This window comes from Fopius arisanus, unplaced genomic scaffold (genome assembly GCF_000806365.1).
Source record: "Fopius arisanus strain USDA-PBARC FA_bdor unplaced genomic scaffold, ASM80636v1 scaffold00050, whole genome shotgun sequence".
NCBI classification, from domain to species: Eukaryota; Metazoa; Arthropoda; class Insecta; order Hymenoptera; family Braconidae; genus Fopius; species Fopius arisanus.
This window is the reverse complement of record NW_011887789.1, coordinates 823,856-842,665: the sequence shown is the minus strand read 5'-3', so window position 1 is coordinate 842,665 and position 18,810 is coordinate 823,856. Positions and strand designations below refer to the sequence as shown.

Below are 18,810 nucleotides of genomic sequence, written 5' to 3'. Positions count from 1 at the left end.
ACATTCCAAAAATCATTAAATTTTTTTATTATTTTTTTCATCAAGCGATTGCGAAAACAGAATCGAGAGTCGATCCGTTGTCACGACAAACGACACATGAACTTTCACTGTGATATATCTAAATTTCGACTAAATTCAATGGAATGTTATGAACTCGATTCTATTAAAACCAAGGAGATTAAATGGAAGTCATTTCTGAATAAGTGTATGTATGTAAGGAATTTCATTAAGCTTCCTCATATACCGGTCGACATATCTTCATCTCACTCTTACCTGAAAGTCTTTAAAATTAATGTCAGACTAACAATGGGGAGGTACTATCTTCTGAGATATAAATAATCTGTGAATACGCGTTGATTCAATGAAGCTCAAACTATAACTATTACAATTAGATAATTTTTTCATGGAATGACTGAATCGCTATTTAATTCGCATTCATAAAAGTTGGAAATTTAATCGATGATAGTATTATAAATAAAACATGACTCTGACACGATGCACACACCTGACAATAATAATAATAATAATCCACACACCGATCAGCACTGTAATAAAATTTGTAATTTTTTAAATGACAATGGTGTGCGTCGGAAAATATATAGTCACCAATAATGACCTAATAAGAATGATGCATCCGATTTAATATATAGCACAACGGCATTATATATACATCATGTATTTATTTATACACGTTCCATATATATAAATTCCCATGGAGGTCTGCATTCCATGGATTCAAATGTTATTTAAAATATATGGCAGAGCAACGCTGCATGTTATAAATGATTTGTGAGTGAGAGATTACAATTATAAATCAATGCTTTCTATTATTCATTACTTTCTCTGACGAAATTAATATCTCTAGGATTTACAGTCTTTTGAACATTTGATGTTACCTTTGGATAAGAATTATTAAAATGAGTATGACACGCTGTCAGTTTCGTTAAATAAGAATTTGAATAGTGGTTGGGAGGGGAGAAATGAAAAGGGTGGGGTTGTGAGGAGCGGAAAGACTTGGGGGGATGACAGTCCCTCTGGTGCTGCTCGGTGAAAACTAGTAGGGGTTGGCCCGTGAACACCTAGTCGCGGACGAACCACCACGGGATACTACCCCCAATACCGTTATTTCGCGAGTGTGTTCCGCCATTCTCGGTTGACATTCGCAGCTACCTCACAGATTTGGACACTAATCAATAGTGAAAAAAATTAACATCAATTTGCACAATTATATACCGTCATTGAGTTTATGATGAATTTAAACATAATACTTCCTTGATATTTCATTGACAAAGGCTCTTCATTGTGGTTTTATCATTTCAACGGAGTGTAAAATACCGTGTATAACCGTGAAGAATGTTAAAATACATTTGCACGGAAATTTTCAAGGTTTTGAAAGTTTTATTGAGATGCTCTATTAAATTTCCAATTCCAAACACTGAACATTAGAGTGAACTCTGGTTATCTTGTATTAAATTTTTTGGGAGAACAAGTCGGTAATAATCCCATTGATCAGCACTAATCGTACGGATGCATAAATTAATTGAGACATCATACGATGTTTCGATGCAGAAAGCATGATGGCAAGTTGGAATGAATAGATTGGTATTTCGAGTTGGCAGTCGACATGCGATTCATTTATTGCTCATTCTTTGATGTCATTGTCAGTTGAGAAAAGGGTGAATTCATCGCATTCATTCGGATTGTGCATAAACGGGGCTCTTCCTTTCTATACTATTGATACACTCTTGCTTTATAAAGTTTAGTGTTGAAAATATTTTATCAATACGTTTTGAATCGCGAGTAAATATAACAGATAGTTAATCATGGATAATTTTTTGATCACAGTGATTAACGTCTCTTGAGAGAGATGTAACGATAAACATTGATTTGTATTCACACGAGTTGAAGTAAAAAACTGTTGCGTGATTTCACATGAAATATGGCAGCATTCATGGCTGCATTCCATACTATTTTCCACTCGTCCTTTTTTCTGCTCGTAACATAGTCAGAGAGTACACAATGTTGTTGTGTATTCAGGTGACTTCCATGACTCTACAATAATACTAATGCATCTGGAAAAATAATTAAATTCAATTATCCATTAATTCTCCCACGAGGGGGAATATCTCAGGATTGGAGTGGAACATCCATTTTCTGCTATGAACCTGTTTGGTGAGAAACTCAGGGTTTTGGGTGGCGCCAGGAATTGTGTGATTTTTCAATTCGAGTGATAATCATTGGATCCAGTACCATTATCATTGCATCCAGTGCTCCAGGATGGTTTTGATTCTCACTTTTTTTTCATAGATGAAAAAGGCTCAATAATTTTTTCATCGGGAAAATGAATTCAGTATTGCAGTTCTAACACCATCCTCATCAACCTCCTTTTATTTGCAGGATTGGCCCCTAACATCGAATCAATTGAATCGTCCAATTAAATAAGAGATTAGCCAGTGATGAAAGAAAATGGCAATCCGAGAATCGATTATACGTATTAATACTTTTGGAATGTAACGGGATAGATTTCGTTCGATTAATTAATGCCGAAAGGTGTCAGCAATGATACGGAGCAACGCCGACGGAATACAGGACACGTCGGCGTAGCTTCAATATTAATATTAATTGAGAGAAAGTCACGTGGAATTTTTACCTTATATTCTACTAGAGCTTCTCATCTCATCAGTCACGTATCAGTAATTGCAAACAATGTGTTTCATCATCACATCGTGTACAATCATTTGTACCTCGACTATCGCATACGGAATACAGTGATGGTCCATTATAAATCACACTAGTCGTAATGATAATAACAATTTATAGGAGTGAGAGTGATTGCGACTTATAATTAATGCAATGCAATGCAAGTTAATAATTCCTAGTGGAAAGTATTGCATCCTGATTGTTACTGGTAGCAATTAGAATGAGACAATTATGTGTGGTGGTAACTGGAATGCGAATTTTTCCAGTGAATAACTGGAGCTAGATGAAAATGATATTAAAACATCCAAATTCAGATGCTACTTAATTTCTATATAATAGTGAGACATAAGTTTCATTCATATTTCATGGATCAGAAGTGAAATTAAATAATTGGTACGTGTGCAATGTAAATTATTTTTGGCGGGCTGTCAAATATAAACGATAGAGAAGATAGATGAAGTGATGTTCACGAAGAAAATAGTGTAAATCATCTTGAATGACTTCAATGCTATTTCACCCTGATTAACAGTTGCCCACTGGGGTCATAGTGGCTTTTCTGTAATTCCACAAAGTGACAATATAGGCTTTTGAAGAGGAGAAAATAGACAAAAAACATATCATGAAGGAGAATCGACGGAGATGGCTACAAGCCATTTGGCCACTGATAGCAGTATTATCTCATCAATCAGGTACTATTATTATACTACTACTATTACAAATCGTATAAAATAAATTTGAGTGAAAAATTAATGCTGTTGCCGTTGCTACATTACACCTACACGTCTCGCACGCATCTCGAGTACGTCGACGTTTTGCTAACTGAGTGAGGGGGAGTGCTCTCCGTCGCACGACGTACTTCCCCGTTTTAAGTTATACCCTTAATACTTACTCTCAGTTTGTGCTCGACTCGTCTTAATCACTCAACTTAACTGGCCAAGATAAACAATAATTGTGAGGATTATTGAGGGAGAATATTTTTTATTGTTTCAGAGTGCCTAGCGAAAACGGGAGCAGGCAGTTCCGTTGTAGAACACCATCCAAGTTCTTATTGGGAACAACCATTTAGTCAACCGTATTTTGATAATACGACAAAACGAGAAACAACAACCACGGTTGGACAATCAGCTTATCTTTATTGCCGAGTTCGCAATCTTGGGGATCGTGCTGTAGGTTCACCATATACGTCCTTCACTATCTTTGCTTGCATTAAAAATTTTCTCGAGTTCATTCACGAATGAGTATGGGCATCATAAAACGAAAATTAATTGAATAAGGAACTTATATTGTTCAGGTATCGTGGATTCGCAAGAGAGATCTGCACATCCTGACTGTTGGTATATTGACATACACCAATGATCAACGATTTCAAGCGATGCATAGCGACGGTAGTGACGAATGGACATTAAAAGTAACGTCACCTCAGGTACGGGATAGTGGAACATATGAGTGCCAGGTGTCAACGGAACCAAAAATTAGTCAGGCCTACAAATTGAGTGTGGTTGGTTAGTAAAATGCACATTATATCGTAAAAGTGATGATGCCGAATTTCATATTGTTTTTTTTTATCAGTATCCAAAGCGGAAATTTCGGGTAATGCAGAATTATATATCAAGAGTGGAAGTGATATAAATCTTACTTGCACAGTACTTCAGACACCTGAACCACCGTCCTTCATTTACTGGTAAGTTGAATTAATTCTGGGATTTTAGAAAAACTGAGTTTTTGAATGAAAAATTCATGTGACCTAGTATTAATGTCGTGTTTTATCATTTGGGAGGATTGAATTGGTGGTTAAAGAATAAAAAAGTGTTTTCTCAAAGGTACAGAGGTGATCACGTCATAAATTACAGCCAACGTGGTGGAATAAGCGTTGTGACAGAGAAACAAACGAGAACCTCCCGTTTGTTGATATCACGAGCGCTTCCAGCCGATGCGGGTAATTATACCTGTGCACCGTCAACAGCCGAATCTGCCAGTGTCCTGGTACACGTGCTCAATGGTTAGCAAAATCCTACAGCTCTTCATTATTATCACATTTATGTTTCTTCGTTTGCTCAGCCGAAAAATTATCGAACAATTGCCATTTCTATTTCAGGTGAGCATCCAGCAGCAATGCAGCATGGTAATTCGAGTAATCGTAGGGCGACAACGCCAACATTAGCGTTGGTGCTGCTGTTACTTTATTGTGGATCATTGGTAAGATGACTGGTCGATTATAATCAGTAAGCATTTTTTCAATCCTGCAACTGTAAATGGTGATTACCTGCCCTCATTGAAATAATTTTTCTCCCCCATTTCCAACACCTCGTAAGCAGCAAGTTCATGAAATTTTACCCATGATCTCGATCTCATTATGAAAGAAACGAAATATTGGTCTCTGATTGTTTACGATACCGTGTAATATCGAAGGTACGGATCATTGAGCCAATGTTGATAAATTAATCTCTCCGAATGAGAATATCTGATACAAATAATACCAATAATTCATAAGCGATAATGTTACTGTAAATATTCTTATATCTTCTATTATAGTTTTGAGGCGTGCGCGGGCATGATTATTAATATCATTGGCTTCCGGGTGATTGCCGCGTTTTGTTTCAATGTTCTCTCGATGATTCGCAAACACTGCCGTTTGCATCTTCACAAATATGAGATCCGATCCAGAATATATCCGAGGGCAATGATATTTATATCACATTGTTGATTTGGTATATGTTGATTAAGTTACCGATAAATAGGATATGTTTTAATGAGAAATTATTTCAATCGAAATATATATTTGGCTGATAATGAATGAATTTATGGGAAATTAATACTTTCAACTTTATATCGTTACGATGTTTGGAAATTCTATAGATCTATCACTTTAGAGGTCGATTTACTGCTATAAACGATAGTTCATACCAAGTAACAACTAATTTTAATAGAGAATATGAAGATTAGTATCCCTATATCATACTTGATCACTGATATTTTTCCAGTAGCTAACATAAATGATGGTCAGTTAATTCGTTACAGTCAAACACTAAAGCTTGATGCTAGTGGAATGGACACTTATTTTCAGATGAGATGGTGTATATCTATTTTATGTGGCGATGTGTACAACCAGCGATCAGTAAAGTAAATCAAGTCAAGGTTTTATTTCTTTTTACATTTCTAATATAACAGACTGGTAAAAAGACTTTGAAATCACTGTTGCTTTCAATCATTCTGTATAGTAACCATCGACTACCAGTACACGAAGTAGTACATGGGATAGCTCATTGTGAATCCCACTCGCCAATCAATCTTGGGGAAATGATCCACTATTCAGAAATTAGTGAGAATAGCCACCGAGTTGTGCTTGTCAATATATGTCAATTCTGTTTGTATGCATTAGCTTCTTAATTTTTTTGTACAGCCTGATCATTGAAACATTGAGCTTGGAATGATTCATCGCTTCGAGACACGTAGAAAACATTACATTTTATTGAGAATTTGACCAAATGATCAATCTTAAATATACCGGATATATGATCAAATGAATTCCGAACTAAATCCATATGCCAATATTCCAAATGTTAGTCGTGAATAATCGTTCAATGATAATGAGAGTGAACTTGATTCCATTAACAATTATTCCTTGACGTTTTTATTGGTTAGGAATATTTCACTTCAGTAATTTACCATCCACCTTGCAGGTCCAGATGAAGCAATAATTTTATAACATCACCGTTTTTTTCATTCTCAATTACCTTTCTGATATTACTTCACATATCCATTAACGTATCCATTAACTTAGAGCAGTTTGTAAGTGGTAACGAAGAAAATAATAATGTATATATTGCTTACATAGCGCTGACATATTAATCTTATATGATTTTATTCAAACCTTTTCAAAACTGTTAATTTTTTTAAATAAATGAAAAATATATTATTATTATGTGGTGCTGAAATAATTATGAAAATTTTAGTGATATAGATAGCATTGTGATAAAAAAAAAGGAGAACGATAAGGTTATTCATGTTTAAATTCATTAATTTCAACTTAGTAAACGGGAAGAAATGTTTTTCACTTTCGTGTTTGCTGAAAAGAGTGAAACAAATGGTTTTCACATAATTTTACTCAGTTGTGATATTTTGCAAGAACCAAGAATCGATAGAAAGACTGATCATTGGAATAACTTTCAAATACATAAATCGTACTTCATTTATCTCAGCAGTAACGATCTATTTGATATTTATTTGTATATTTTAATTGTAAGAAAAATATTTTATTTGAGGAAAATTCATCATTCAATCATCTTACGTATAATCCAATGTTTGAAAGCATTAGTGAGATATCATATGTTCTTCACCATAAACTCTTCTCACGCGATGTTATGTTGTCTTCCTCATATATGAGAAAAATCAGGAGTGAGCGAATGAAAGAAAAACGTATGAATGAAATTTATTTAATACAGGAAATGACACATTATGAAAGATTATATATATTTTTCTCTGAAGCAAGTAAAAAAAATATTCGTAGTATATGAACTTTTCATGTCCCGAGTAAATATATTGAGACCCTGCCAGCGTGACTGATAAAGAGAAGGTGGAAAATGAAAAAATGAAATACATAAACGAAAACAACACTGTTATGTTAATAAATATAAAATTGCCTAACATGCTGACTTCATTGTGAATATGGATAGGTAGTATATGTTAGAAGTACTATCTTGATAAGTATTATGCAGACATACTGGGCGGAGTTACATAAGTAACTAATCACACATAAGAAAAATGATATAGTACATGTACGTGACTATCGGTAAATTGATCGAATCTGAGCTTCGTAGTGCGTCACCGTGTGTGCCCCTTTGCTTTCTTTCATTTTGTCCTCTCTCACAAACCGTGTAGAAATATACGATGGATCAACCCTTTCATGAAAACGAGTTGTAAACAATATATTCAAGGCAGTTTAACTCGCTCACGTGTAGAAAAAAAAGTCTTAAGAACACAACATTGTAGAAAAATATTATTCAGGAATCATTTCACAGTGTCTCCCGATGGTGCAAAATAGACGAAAAAAAACGAAAAAATTCAAAGCATTCAAAGTAATTTGTCACCTCCATCGTTATGACAAAAAAATACTCTGTCAAAGAAAATACGACGGTTAATGTATGGTACATTTATACTGAGGATAATCCAACTCTGCATGACCACATTTGGAAAGACCTTTCAATCCAGCCTATAGTACACGGTGAGAAAAATCTATGAATTTTTTGAGAATGTCATTCCTGTGTTGTCCTGGGTAACGCAAAGAGCGGCAAAGTTAGGGTCTGCATTTTTTTTTAGTAAAAGAAAAAAATGAAAGAAAAGAAGCGAAAATTAAAGCGACAAAAATTCGAGCACAAAGTAATTATATATTCCTCTCGAGATGAGGAAAGATTAATGTTAACTAAACTATGCCCATTAGTGAGTGACTCGTTTACGACATGAGGAGTTTTTCAAAGAAACAGATGGATTATACGAACATTGTGGTAAAATGAATAATGAATGTCAGTATTGTGCTGAAGAAGACGAGCGTATGAAAATCAATTGTTAGTTATATCATAGTTGTAAACATCATCATATAGAAAATACGAGATATTCATTATGTGCGAATGTTAAAGCATAAAGTAATATGAATGTATATATAACAAAGTACACTGATTTTATTGAATCCGATTGTATCAGAATTCATAATGGAGATATGAAGACAAATGAAATAATTAATTACTTGTGAAAAGAAAATCAGCTGTTGATATTAATTATGTGAAGAAATTCCTGGTGAATCCGTCACCTGCAGTCCTCTCTTCTTCCAACTGCATATTAACAGGTTATTAAATATTGATTGATATTTCGATAATGGGTCGAGCAAATAAAAACACCATTCATTATTCTTATGTTATATTATTGATTGTCAATTACAATTGTGACTAGTGTCAGATTTTATGTCTGATTTTTCCAACGAGTATAATTGTTATTCAATAAAGGAGTACTGTCTGATAGTACTGAGAATTGAGCCATGAATTCGTGAAATATGAAGAGAGGATATCTTGAGTTGTTGGATCACAATTCATTAATCGTATAGTCATAATCAATATAAACTAGCTGTTCTGTGATCATTGATTATGTAGACGCACAGAACATTGAAATCGAAGAAAAGATGAAATATTCTCAATTCTTGAGAGTCAGAATTTTGTTTTTCTTTAAATATTGATAAATAAGTTAAATGTAGTAGATATTTCCTGAGATTTTTTGAGGATCGATCAGTATTAAAATATTACACTCCAAGAACATTAAAATTATTAGAATTTGCAGGAACATCCGGAATATATGTAATTATTTTTGAGGGTCGAAGAGACATTCGGTAAATTATTTTCCTTACTCGTATTGCCGTGCAATCGATCGGCAGTGCTCGTACTCTCGTGACACCTTCTAGGAATAACTAGCCTGTTTGGATAAAAATCAATCATCAACTTCTGGACGTGAATTTACGATTGATAACAATTGGAAAATAATTGAGAAGCTAGGAGGGAAATATTGGCTCTGATGGTTCCCCTGCCAGCAGGGAAATTATCGAAGCAAGATCAAAGTGAAAGTGCCACATGACTACGAATACTTTCTCGGATAATATGTTGGTCGGGGACCAACATCGGAGTCTTATGTGATCAGAGCTAGCCCGCTCTGTCCTGAGCTCAATTGCAATCTACAAGAGCACTTAGACGTCGAATTTTTCTAGTTATGTCTTTACACCTTTACTCATATTTCAAATATCAAGAGACAGAATTTTGGGAATCACATAATTTTGATGGTGAATATCACGCAAGTATCCGATTAATACATTTATCTGAATACTTGTGCAATTCCCATGTAAAAACAGTAATACACCTAAACCATTGAATTTTTCGATCGATTTTTTCCACATAATCGTGATATGTTTTTTCATCTTCTTGAAAATTGAAAATAAATAGTCATTTGTGTCTAATCATTCATTGGTTCATATATAAATTTTCAATTCAGTAACTCAATGTAACCCTTTGGGCGATTTTAACATGGAAACCGATTGTCCCTATTATTATTAACCTATAGAAAATTTTATTTTAATTATTTGAATATGGCCTGCAAATAATTTTTCATTTGACACACTCCTATATAATGTGAAGATATAACTCCAATAAGACTAAACTTAACATTTGAATAAATGCTCTGAATTTGGAAATAATTTATATGGTTCTTTTCAGTATCCCGTTAAACACACCAAGAATGGTTTTTATATCTAATTTATCAATATAATACTGAGTAACTTTTTAGTTCTCTCGTTTTAAGGAAATTTGACCAACTGGTGGAAGATCAATTACAGCTGCATTGCTGAGCCTTGATGTTCGCGGTTCTATTTCTAATGACATATGATAGAGTGCTTCCTCGTCGAGGAGAAGGGTAACATCCAATAGATAGTTTGTCACTTTGGATATGTGTTCGATTTTGTACGGGGTCTGCTGAAAGCGGCGAATCTCTCGAATTACGTGAGAAATCATTCGCATTTTTGAAAAATTCAAAAGCCCGTCTTCGGTGAAATTCGGTCTGCCCTCTTCGATAAATGATAAATCCGTCAAATATAGTCCCAAGTATGGGATACAAGGTGGATCACATCGGTGTAACGCATCTCTCAAATTTCTAAATCGTCCGTCTGATGAAACGATAATCTGAAGCCGCTCTATAGTCTGTTTTGTCGTTTTAGAAACTTTCTCCCATGTTTTTTTTAATCTATAAACGCTACTGTTCGTGAATGCAGCGCATATTTGCAGAACACCATTATAATTATGAAGTACACGGCAAATATCAGCAACTGCTGCCCACTTTTCAATGGCAGCTACCCTGGCTGATATGTTGGATCGACGAACAATCTCCGATACTATTAATTGTGATACTTCATTGAATCTCTTCGTCATGAGAATAATGTGCGGCGCTCGTGAAGTTTTATTCGTTTTCATCCATGCTTGACCGAGAAATTCCCTGATGGACACAATAACAAAACCAGAACAATGTCATCATTATTAATATTCAGTGTTTATTGAGGGCGTACTAAAATTAATTTTATCAATGTACTCACTCGCTCGATATAGATACAAAAATTTTATGATCCAGGAACGTCATTTGCTCAGCAATTTCTAATGCTGAGAGAGTTTCAATACATTCTTTACTCTGAATCTGAAAAGAGATGAGAATTCAAAGGTTATTGTGTCATTTTCAGATCATCTACGATCTATGGCAACATTTCTGTTTTGACTCAGTAAGCGCATTCAGCTCATTACAGGTGGAATACGTACTGATGGAGTCGCTAGAAGCGCATGCAGCGAAATTTTTCTATGCTCTTGCTCTTCCTTGCTAATGAATCTTAATAATTGACTTGCAGCTTTATGTTCTGCCGGTAACAGATTTGGACTTCCAACAATATCATCCAAAAATTCAATGGTCAAATTCTTCAATTGATGATTGAATTCAAAGTCCTGAAAATGTTTGGAGACCCAATGCCTCAATACATTCAACACCCGCATTGTAGCAGCAGTTGAGACGGTTTCTCTGCGCTTATTGTGATCTCGACATGAACCACTTCGATTACTCTCATCTGAATAATCAGAAGGTTTGTCGGGTGGGTTGCTGGAGCCCGATGTAGCAATGGCGAAAGCTGTCGCCGCCGTCGAAGTACTGCTCCTAAATTCACGGAAAAAAATAATTCCCAATTTATTATTACTAAACTATTTCCACTTGCCATATTTACCTCCGATGGCTCTGTCTTGAACTCGTTATAACAACTCCGGCTTTGGTTGGTATTCGTGAGGTATCGTGTTGAAAATAATAGGGTTGTTTCATTTCACCTTCCTGAATAGATCTTCTGCCGGACCAATAGTTCTGAAAGTTCAATATTTCTCATGGTTCGATATCTGAGAATAACATATATCAACGTTGAAGTGTATATTAGAGTATTATTCTTACCCCTGTTGTAATAGAACTACATCTCATTGAAGATGGCGGAGCAGAAACGACTGAAGCACGATGTTGCTCGGAGCATTTCCGGTTTTGGTTGAAATAGAAAGAAAAATCAGTAGGTGGAGTACACTCATCAACTATCCATGCGTCATCTTTGTCTGAATTTTGCCTCTGAGTATTTGACGATCTCGTTGACATTGATAGGGCAGTTGATCTTGTTGACATGGGAGATGTCGGTGGATAGTCGTCATATCCAAAATGTGTATCTGATTTACATTTCGAAAAATATTAATGAGGATTATTCCTCAAAACCTGAACATCATTCCACGCTTTCCATTGTTCTTCATTCAAGTGAACAATGAATAGATGAAAGAAAGAAATAAAATAAAAGATGCAATAACGATTCAATTCACCGAATTTGGAATTAATCTCCGAGATAGCTACGTCATCTTGTTGATGTGCCGCCGTTCTTGGATATATTATATTACGATCTTGAGGACCAAGGTCCGTTGCAGACCCTGATCCAGAACCTGTTGATCCTATTAAGGTCACTGAGCTCAAGTTACTCGGTGACGATGGTGAACTGGATGCAGGAATATCTGCAATTAATGGGCTCCTATATTCCAGTGAATGAATGATAATTCAGTAATATTTTGAAAAAATTTTTCCATATTACCACCGGTAAGCGTTTCCGAACTTGATGATCCCTTTATAACTTTTGGAATTGTCAGATGACTACCATCTTCCTCCAAGTCCTGCTGCTTGATACTGACGTTTTTACTCTCTTTGGGGGATTGTTTCCCAGAGGATGTCCCTGGCAATTGCAATGTTGGACTTTGTTTGATGATCGGAGGTAGTTCAGAAACGAAACCTAGTGCATGCTCCTTCTCCACTGTATTAAAGTCCATAAAAGATTTTTGAAATCGATGTAAAGTCGTAATGGAGAAAATAATAAGGATAATATGCAATTATTTATTTATCGGAACTCACATTTAGGATAACCAGCACGCCAATTACCCTTTGAGCTTGCAATCTGCGCGCCCGCAAATAAATCACAATTGTGTTGATTTCTTGTCTCTCGACAATCACTAACCTCTGAACCATATCCTGAATAATTCAGGATACAATTTATTCACCACATATGGTTTGCTTATAAAAAATACCTCAATATATATTTCATTGATTGGAAAGTTATTTTTTCATACCCGACACAGAACTTGCTCCACTTGTTCTCCGAGGTGAGAGGCTGCTTCTTCTTCTGTCATCAATGTGCAGGAATCCTTCGCCCATCATACTTGTAAGACCGTCCAACGATCTGCATGAAACAAATAATCACTAACGAATCTATGAGTCCCTTTGATTATTGTAATATGAAGTAATTTGGTTTCATATGTGAACCAAACGAGTGGGATACTCACACCAATGACCCACTGGGCATTTGTCCGTCTGGTGGCTCAGGTTCATAAAAAACTTTTTTGAGAGCTTGGAGAACAGTGACACCATCTGTAAAGACTCGATATGTAAGTAAAAAAGTATTCAGAAAATCAATACTGAGGAACCTCAAGTCAGTTAACCGCTGTAGTAATCTTTCTGGTGTTGCGTATCTAATTTGAGGTAATTTACATGAATTCAAAGTACGACTAAATCTGATATCTATATCGTCTTTGAATAATTGGGGGTCATTTTTGACCGATTGCGGCATCGTCACGGAACTCGTATCCGATAATGAGCCATGTAACAGGTCATTGAAGTGTACATTATCCATGCATTGACTTATGTCACTGATCCACGCTGCTTTTTCCTGCAGTTAAAAATAGCCATTAGTCTTTTATAATTTCGTCAATTAACATTGCGCACAGTCCCAACGAATAAAAACTTTTCATTTGCCTGCATTGTCGTAGTTACGAGATGAACGGATATTGGAGGTCCACCGGATTTCATATCGAATGTAATTTTGAAATCTCGATTACCATGTAATGTACCACTACTTCCACTTCCACTTCCGCTGCTCTCACTAATTCCACTTGACATAGAGCATACTGATAATTCTGTAAAACGTTTTTAAAATAGCAATAGGCAGGTCGTCATCGCTTTCATTTCATTCGACGAAATTCTATTTACCATCATCATTAGTGGCACTAGAGTCACTTGGATCTTCTATGAGTATAGCATCAGAAAGTGGAATTTTACCAATTGCTGGAACGAGGCTGAGTCGGCCATCATCGTCAGATTGGCGTGTCGTCAATATAAGATGATTAGAAAATAAAAAACATTGTCTCAGTGCTTCTCTATCGCCGCCAGTCTTGCTACCAAATGTCGAGCTGAGTTTACTACGTACACCCCGAGGTTTATCTACCATTTGTATGAGTGTGCCTTGTCTCACAAAAACTTGATTAACATCCAACAGAATATCACAGCCTTCGACAATCATTCTCTCAATGGCCAAATTCTTGCGTAAATTTTCAGTTTCACTAACCTGGTGAGTACGAACAGAATAATCTTTTTTCTTTTAATCATGAATGGGATCAGGGAACGACCGGTATGAAATGAAGATTGTGGGGGAAAAAGAAAAATTTACCTCATCGTGCATTTGTCGCGATAAATCTTCTAATTGCTGACGAGCATTTTGTAAACTTTTCCGTTCTACATGATCATGAGGTGTATGTGCCAATACGTCATGAAGCGTGGCTATGTATCGTGGTACCTGAATTTGAAATTGAGAAAATTGCGGGAAAACTCAATATTGATAAAGTCATCATTACAAAATTTAAATTCAAATGGAAAAGATTATATTACATTGTCAGCTGATTGAATCGAATTACCTGACGCATCGGGTAAGTGAGAAATGTCTCCAAAGATCTGCCGCGACAAGCTGTTTTACTCTCAAGTCGAGTTAAAAGTGCTGCGAATGACGCTGAAGATTGCTTGCATTCTGTCAATACATGAAGACTATAGTGATGATTTCTCACATACTCCTGATAAATCGATAACATTGGTAGCAGCATGTCGAACAAATCACCTGAAATATTCGATGAATTTGAGAATCATTCATTTCATGCCGTCATCCTGGGGAGATGGAGAAAACAATGAACAACAATACTCACCGAGTATCAATGTTGGCCAACTCTCTAAACGTGAGGTTAGACCCTTGAGAAATATCTGATGTAGGAATAATACAGTCTCACTATTTAGAAAGATGCTATTCACATCTTCATGACTGCATGGCGGTTTTTTGGAGCTCGCCGCCATTTTGAATGGTCTCAAGAAACAAGTCACAAGGGTGTCGATCTGTTCCATGTACTCTTCCTCTGCTTCGACCATTTGAAATACCAAACTGAAATATATTCTCAATATAAAAATTTGCAAGAGATTTTCGGATGAATAATTAATTTTTTATTGCATTCAAGCCCACTAAATCGACAAAAAACCGGAATATTTTTGTTCTTTGTTCCATTTTGTTGATTCGCGGCATTGTTCAGAGAAAAGATGAAAGAAATTCATGTTGCAATACACAGAGGAGGTACAAGCAAATTAATTAAATAAATAGGTACGTGAATTGTGAAGCGAGATAGAATTGAGACAAGCTTGAAAATAAAAATAGAAAATACAATGCAAGTAGCGGAAAGCTCAAGCAAGAATAACGAAGAGGTCTTAATGTATGAAGAGAAAGGAAAATAGCATAATAGGGAGACAGTACCGAAAATAAGTAAATAGAAGAAGTGGTCCAGGACAGATAGCCGCTGAAACCATCATGGGGTCCTCCCGCAGGAAAGCACGCAAGGCCTGAAAGACCTGAAAGACGGCAAAACCGGGACATGGCGAATCGCTCTCGGCTGAGCATCCCAACAATAATTTCCGGTGCATTTTATGGGAGAGGACTCAACATTAAAATAAAACATTATTGTGTATCCATCTGTACACTCACTCTCGAGGTCTCTTTTTCAAAATAAATTCTCAAGATAGAACATATTTACAGTTTCAACTATTTACGTTCACATATTATGAATATATTAAGAAATAACTTCTGTCAACGGTCATACCATGCAAATGCTTTATGCATAATCATTTCCAAATTCGTTGGTACATTTATTGGGGTATATAATGAGGTAGTGGATTATCACAAACCTATTCCTTTTGCGCATACTTTCCGCGTGAGGACTTTTGATGTATTGTTCAACGATCTGCTTCCATCTGCGCCGGCACAGCCATCCGCGAAAAAAACTCTGAACTTTCTTTATTTTTTCTATATCGCTTGATCTCTCCGTGATACCTTTAGCTCCGCTGTGAAGACCAGTGCTATGGGCATTAGAATCATATGCACCGAAGGAAGCTGAATGAGAGGATGCCACGCCGATGGGACAGCCAATTTGGGATATAGTCCGTTGCTGCATCCCATGCTCTGCACAAATCAATGAGGTCACTGAGCTTGGCCGAAGTTCCCGTTTCAAAGCGCATAGCTGAACAGAGGAGTATAAGTTTGCTCAATGAATAGATCGTCATGATTAAGAAGTTTTTCATATTCTCGAATTTAGCTCTCTTTGGTTTGGAACTCTTGGTAAACGAGTGGCAAACAAGGGGACTTTTCTCTTTTGGTAGTCGATATGTTGTGAAGACTCAACATTATTTCGGCTACTCGAGCAACATACCTCAGTCCGAAGTTTCTTTATTTCCGATGCCAACTCCTCACATTGCTGTGTGTACTGCCATTTAGCTGTTTTCTCGCTCTCTACGATTTGCAACAAGTGCAGATGTTTTTGCTCTAGTTCCTCTTTCTGAAGTAATAACTTGTTGAAACTGTGAAAACAAGAATGCTGCATTAATGATTAATCTGTATAGGAAAATATTCGGTCTCATGATCAAACTTTAAAGATTAGCGTAATTTCGCTGATTATCGAAGTTTCATCGGTTTGCACGAGACTGAATCAATCCAATACAATCAATAACTATCTAATAAAATTCACCTAGCTTCCCTTATTGCGTCAATCCACATTTTGCAGTCTGACTCGGAAGCTGTTCTTAACTCATATTGCCGTTGATTTTCACGCCTGTAAGATATCGCGAAGCAATGCTGAAAAAATAATATTCCGAATTGAGAATTTCCAGTGAACCACAACTGCTCCCTACACCAAATACCCTAATACATTATAATCCTACCTGTTTATCTAATTCCTTTCCACGTGTTGTAATGAGACGATCACAGTAACATCCTTCTAGTAATATAACGCCACTGGGTCGAGAAAATGCTTCGCTCTCGTAATAGAATAACAAATTCTACAGGGAAAAAAAAATAAGGGACCATAATTCTCGATTAAACGAATGGAAATTGACTGACTGAAATAAGTTAATCCAACCAATAAGAATGTTGGGTTTATTTTTAGCATGGTCCAACACATGGTGTCTATATCCGACATTTGCTGATGAAATAAAAAGCTTTCTCAACACTTACCTGATATAGTACGAACCACCGAAGTTGCCATTTGTTTAGGTCAGCGGTACGTTTATGTAAATAACCAGTCAAGGAATGATCGAAATGGGCTCTCTCAGATAACATCAATATTTGTGAATCATTGACTCTCACTGAGAAAAAATCAAGAATCAAAACTCAATCATTATTCCACGTTTTTCAATGAGTTCTTCTGACAGAAAAAAATCTCACCAGTTTTCTGCATTTTCGGACTGAGCATGATGATCACTTCAAGTTACTATAATAATTTTTTTAGACTGTACTTGTATATAAAAATGATAATTGAATTGCAAATACAGTCTCTTGAATGAGATTGACAACAGGTACTCAATGAAACTAGGGGATACACCCTGGAAAAAAAAATGAATCAATCCGTCATTTACCAGAATGAAAAAAAAAAATTTTCAAAATAAAGAATTGAATTTACTATGTGTGATTCTCAATGTATGAGGAGATATATGAGATGACATCCCGATTCGATAGTATTGTCTCTCGGCCTGTGTATTCCCTCTAGATTTAAGCTACAGGTGAGAGCAAAATTTCGAGAAGGAAATAAAATGCCACACGCAAAGCTATTTCGTTAGTCTGACAATCATGTTAATTCAAATTTTCTCCATTTTACAAACCATGAGTGGAGGTGATCACTTTAAATAAATAAGCCAAGCAATTCATTCCAATATTTTATGATTTTTGTATGAAAAACGAGAAAGAGTGAAACTGCGTGGAGATTATCATTATCATTACCTTAAATGCCCTGTATTTTCATAAATAACATCTTGCACTCACTTTCACCGAAAATTTAATCCCATATACTTCAACGTGAGTAAAGATTGTTCATTGGTCAATTAATTTTTTTATGAATTTAGTTCGACAGTTGCAAATAGTATGTACCAATAATCAATGCATTTCCATAAGCCTCAATAATAAACGCATACAGTAATTGGAATTGAACACAGCCAATACTGATTTCACCTTGAGAATTTGAAATTATTCATTTTTTGTTTGTTCGTTACCCACATAATCACGTTAGTCTTTCGGAACACTAAATTTCATTTGCGTTGCGAATCATAAGAGATATATTTTTCTCATGATTCATTAGCGATCTGCTGGGTTGAAGCTCGGTGTACAGAATTAATGAACGAGCAAAGGATGATATGACTTGAGAGATCACGACGAATCTGCCAAGCCAGTCACGTCGTCTAAAAGCTCTACAGGCCCTCGTTGTCAACCCCTCGGAAAACTTCCCCTCCCACCTCATTGCGCAAGTCTTGTATTTGCTCGCTACATCCATTGCTGACCCCTGGCTGAACAAGAGAATGGTTTAGCACAGGATACAGCCCCTACTGCCTATTATCTACACTCTCGGAAAATTAAACTTGATATTTTACGTGAAAAAAATATTAAAAAACAATTCTTCATTGACCAATCATTTCATTCCTCAAATGTTCTGGTCATTCTCTACTTTCACTTCTATAGGGCACTGAAAAACCGTGACAATATTTCAAATTCCAGAAATAATTTCCCTGAATTTTCAATTTATGGAAAATTCAGTTCAACTTGATGCTCAATTTTCACGCGATTATAAATTAAATTTAAATTGACATAATTGAAAATTCTGATGACTTCGGGTTCTATTATTGCGTACTCATTCA

At 35.8% G+C, this 18,810-nt stretch overlaps 2 protein-coding genes across 3 annotated transcripts; one reads left to right on the top strand and one right to left on the bottom strand.

The window, feature by feature from the left end:
• The first annotated feature begins 1,106 nt into the window (after positions 1-1,106).
• Positions 1,107-6,590, top strand: LOC105267834 (T-lymphocyte activation antigen CD86). 2 transcript variants are annotated; one of them, XM_011306948.1, is made up of 7 exons: positions 1,107-1,386; positions 2,770-3,389; positions 3,691-3,866; positions 3,992-4,202; positions 4,270-4,381; positions 4,521-4,699; positions 4,796-6,590. In XM_011306948.1, exons 2-7 carry the CDS (start codon positions 3,320-3,322, stop codon positions 4,903-4,905), a joined length of 858 nt encoding a protein of 285 aa, XP_011305250.1. In that variant the 5' UTR covers positions 1,107-1,386; positions 2,770-3,319; the 3' UTR covers positions 4,906-6,590. The 2 variants fall into 2 exon arrangements, with proteins under 2 accessions (XP_011305250.1, XP_011305249.1); XM_011306947.1 differs by having other exon boundaries at positions 2,666-3,389.
• A 1,997-nt stretch (positions 6,591-8,587) lies between these two features.
• Positions 8,588-17,435, bottom strand: LOC105267833 (ras-specific guanine nucleotide-releasing factor 2). Its single transcript, XM_011306946.1, has 21 exons — positions 17,351-17,435; positions 17,141-17,271; positions 16,849-16,965; positions 16,656-16,762; positions 16,341-16,488; positions 15,820-16,151; positions 14,799-15,028; positions 14,517-14,713; positions 14,273-14,398; positions 13,816-14,170; positions 13,582-13,742; positions 13,113-13,495; positions 12,900-13,009; positions 12,685-12,801; positions 12,371-12,586; positions 12,108-12,293; positions 11,701-11,960; positions 11,486-11,616; positions 11,034-11,418; positions 10,817-10,914; positions 8,588-10,719 (listed from the first exon to the last, which is right to left on the bottom strand). Exons 1-21 carry the CDS (start codon positions 17,376-17,378, stop codon positions 10,014-10,016), a joined length of 4,524 nt encoding a protein of 1,507 aa, XP_011305248.1. The 5' UTR covers positions 17,379-17,435; the 3' UTR covers positions 8,588-10,013.
• Between the last annotated feature and the right edge of the window lie 1,375 nt (positions 17,436-18,810).

Excerpts from the sequence above, each read along its gene's own strand:
- LOC105267834 (XM_011306948.1), top strand. The coding sequence starts at position 3,320 with ATGAAGGAGAATCGACGGAGATGGCTACAAGCCATTTGGCCACTGATA. Across the intron at positions 3,390-3,690 it reads AGTATTATCTCATCAATCAG|AGTGCCTAGCGAAAACGGGA; the intron begins GTACTATTATTA and ends TTATTGTTTCAG. Across the intron at positions 4,700-4,795 it reads CCTGGTACACGTGCTCAATG|GTGAGCATCCAGCAGCAATG; the intron begins GTTAGCAAAATC and ends TTTCTATTTCAG.
- LOC105267833 (XM_011306946.1), bottom strand. The coding sequence starts at position 17,378 with ATGCTCAGTCCGAAAATGCAGAAAACTG. Across the intron at positions 16,763-16,848 it reads GAAAGGAATTAGATAAACAG|CATTGCTTCGCGATATCTTA; the intron begins GTAGGATTATAA and ends TTATTTTTTCAG. Across the intron at positions 12,802-12,899 it reads TGGAGCAAGTTCTGTGTCGG|GATATGGTTCAGAGGTTAGT; the intron begins GTATGAAAAAAT and ends TGAATTATTCAG.